Source organism: Branchiostoma floridae, chromosome 1, assembly GCF_000003815.2.
Source record: "Branchiostoma floridae strain S238N-H82 chromosome 1, Bfl_VNyyK, whole genome shotgun sequence".
Lineage (NCBI taxonomy): Eukaryota > Metazoa > Chordata > Leptocardii > Amphioxiformes > Branchiostomatidae > Branchiostoma > Branchiostoma floridae.
In genome coordinates, this window is record NC_049979.1 from 21384278 (window position 1) to 21387548 (window position 3271).

The 3271-nt window shown below is 44.3% G+C and overlaps 1 protein-coding gene across 1 annotated transcript in view; it reads right to left on the minus strand.

The window, feature by feature from the left end:
* Nucleotides 1-2982, minus strand: part of LOC118415706 (retinol dehydrogenase 13-like) — a 4390-nt gene extending 1408 nt beyond the window's left edge. The window contains exons 1-4 of the mRNA XM_035820498.1: nucleotides 2872-2982; nucleotides 1841-1981; nucleotides 743-934; nucleotides 1-273 (exon numbers count right to left, since the gene is read on the minus strand). Of these exons, the coding sequence (XP_035676391.1) occupies nucleotides 1-273; nucleotides 743-934; nucleotides 1841-1981; nucleotides 2872-2944 (679 nt within the window). The 5' untranslated portion in view covers nucleotides 2945-2982. The remainder of the gene's footprint in view (nucleotides 274-742; nucleotides 935-1840; nucleotides 1982-2871) is intronic.
* Nucleotides 2983-3271: the final 289 nt, after the last annotated feature.

A 3271-nucleotide genomic window follows, 5' to 3' on the forward strand; every position in this document is an offset into this window, starting at 1 on the left:
GTTTTCGATCCAGTTCTTTGGTAAACAGCACGTTGGCCAGCTTGCTCTGACAGTAGGCCTTGATTGGTCCGTAACTCTTCTCCAAGTTGATGTCGTCAAAGTGGATATGACCCCCCGCGTGAGCAGAGGAGGACACGTTGACGACCCGGCTGGGTGCGGACTTCTTGAGCTTGTCCAGCAGCAGGTTGGTGAGGAGGAAGTGACCCAGGTGGTTCGTGCCGAACTGCATCTCAAAACCGTCTTCTGTCTTCCACTGGGGGCAGGTCATGATCCCTGCAGTGTTTAGTACAGTCCCAAAACATAGTCAACGTTAACGTGACGAGCTTGATATTTACTTTAATTTACTTTTGGCTCAAATTTCCTTTCGTGAAATATTTTGTACCGGCACATCAATAGAGACATTGAAAGTGAATACTATTGAATGGAATTTCGATCTCTTTGCATTATCATGAAACGACCACTAGCAATTAAAATTGTATTCGGAAGGCATATGTTATGAGAAAAACAGGCATCAAATTCAACTGCTTTGTATGATAAGACTTCACCTATCATATTATTGTTCACTAACATACTAGTACACCGAACTTTACCAGTTGACTAGCTCCCCGCTGTATATAGGTCGTGCACAGCTGTGAGGCCCAAGGGCTATAGAAACGGAGATGGGCGCCACCCTATGCCCAATATTGTCGAAGGACTTCCACTAACTAATGTACCCAACTTTTCCTAACTATCAACTACTAACCAGCATTGTTGATGAGGATGTCCAGTCGAGATTCTCCAGCGTTGATTTTGGCGGCGAACTCTCGGACAGAGTTCAGTGACGCCAGATTGAGCTTCTCTACGACGACATTTCCGTTTCCGGTGTCCTGACGAATCTCTGCAGCTGCCGCCTCAGCTTTGGTCAGATCCCTACAGGCGAGGATGACTCGGGCGCCTTTGGTATTGTTGACAAGTACGAATGATTAATTGATGAATGATGCAATGAATCTGAATGTTTGTTTACTACACTTTCCCAATGTCTTCTGTTTCATCTCTGGAAATCATTGTTGCTCTGTTGTTATTACCTCATTAAGTATGTCATGGAAGTTAAGATACACTTTGGATATAGTTAGAATACACTTTGAATGCCGTTCGGTATTTCTCCACCTGAAATGCACCTCGAAGGTTTTGAGCATGAAAAAAACATCCAGGACGGCCACAAGAATATGCACAAATATGTGAAATTCAGTGAGAATTGCTAGAATACACTACGAATCCCCATGGATATACAAAGAATCTTATGCAGACGTCATCCCAGCTCATTCCGATTCTCTTGAGAAGGGGCCTTAGGCAGGTCGCGTGTATTGTTCACCTGAAATTCTACGCTATCATATTACTCGCCTCATATATAATTGAAAGAACACCTGGTGTATATCCTGAAGTACTTAATTTACTAGTCAGTATAATCTATACATCCTCCTAACGCCCGGTCCCCAACGGCACTACCTTATGGGGCCCTGCTGTCCCAGGCCCTACCTACGGGTATTATGATTGTCGCCACAAACAAGCTGTCAACCAATCAGAGAACAGGCCTTCCTTGGGCTTCATTTTGTCGGAAGCTGTCTCGCAAAGGCCGCTGGGAAGCTATCAGCCAATCATGTTACGTATTACCATGACTTTGTTTGCTCACCATGCCAACGCCCGATCCCCAACGGCTGACTGCCCATATAAGGGCAAGCTCATTAATATGTAATAAGTAGGGCGGGTAATACCGCCGGCAAAAGGGAAGGAAAGCAGAGTACAGTCAGGAATAAATGACTGACGGTACTCTGCTGTAGGAGAATGAATCTATACATCGTACCCCTCTTGGCGATGTCCCTTGCCGTCTCCTTGCCGATGCCCGTGTTCGCCCCGGTGATAACAACAGTCTTCCCGTCCAGCCGTGCGGTACTGCGGCACACACCTCCGTCACAGAACTTCCTGAGGAGTACTACTCCGGCCACTACAGAGTAGATCGATACAGAATAGGTCAGCCTCCCTGTAGTATTCAGAGGTTGGGTCGCGGAAATAATAGTGGTCAGGATTTTTACTGGCTCGCCTCCACTACTATCCCCGCCACACAACCTCTGCTTGAGAAAAACCCTGTAGTACAAATTGTCCCTTGTATGGTATAGGTCTATTTCATCGGTCACTTATAATCACTGATGGTTCAAAAGGTCACAAAATCATCAACCAGAAAAGATTTCACGGTATCCTCTAAATCCAATGTTTACCTCTAGATTCAGATAAAGTACGAAAACACACACACACAATTATGTTAGTGTTGATTTGTATATTTGATTCAGAAATCCGTGTGGATTTTTCAACTTAGTTCTGGGAGAATAAATGATGACGAATGAATGAAGTGTAAAGAGGAATAAATATATTGTCATCATTATCATATCAACCAGCTGGAATGACCTTTCACCCTCATTGCATACTAGAAAAACTGGTCCAGGACTTTAGGGCCCTTTTTTTTTTACTTTTGTTAACTATTCGAGGCCGGTGTTTATAACATGGGATACCAGACAAAGCTCAGAAGAGACAATAAGTGATCATATATAGATCGTGACATATCACGATTTACATGGAAACATGTCCCGCAACTTATATCTTACACGCATAGCTATAAAGGTGGTCGTATTTCCAGTCGATTGCAGGTGTATTGAATATCTGACACCAGCGAAAACCTTGCAATGGGCCCCAGATTGTGGAGCCTTTACCGCCACCTGTGCTTGGGTAGTTGGGCAGGCTAACAGAAAAGGAGGAATGATTCGACAATAACAGATACATTTATACTGTAGCACAGTGCATGTATCAGCCATTTCATCTCGGTAAACCAAGTAAACCTACCTCCCAGAACGACACCGATAACTACAGCAGGGTTCGCCTGCAGAGTTTCCACCATACCACCTGCCGCCGCCATCTTGTATTGACTATTGTTCTGCTCGATTGAGTAACGGTAACGCTAAACGCTTCCACACAAAAGACAGTAGCTCTACGGGGTTAACGTCCATACGGTCAACATAGCTAACCGCACCGGTAAGTATTTGGGGTACCTGGTCCAACAAATACCAGTTTTAACTTTTGTTACCTGGGCTCCCTTGGAAGTCAGTGAATATGTTTAACAGGCCACCCAAGTGTCTTCAAGATGAAATAGGTACATATTAACAAATATAAAGGATCATTTAGTACTCCGAGCACGCTATCCATGTAAGGCTATTGCAAGACACGTATATTATGAATCCCTCAC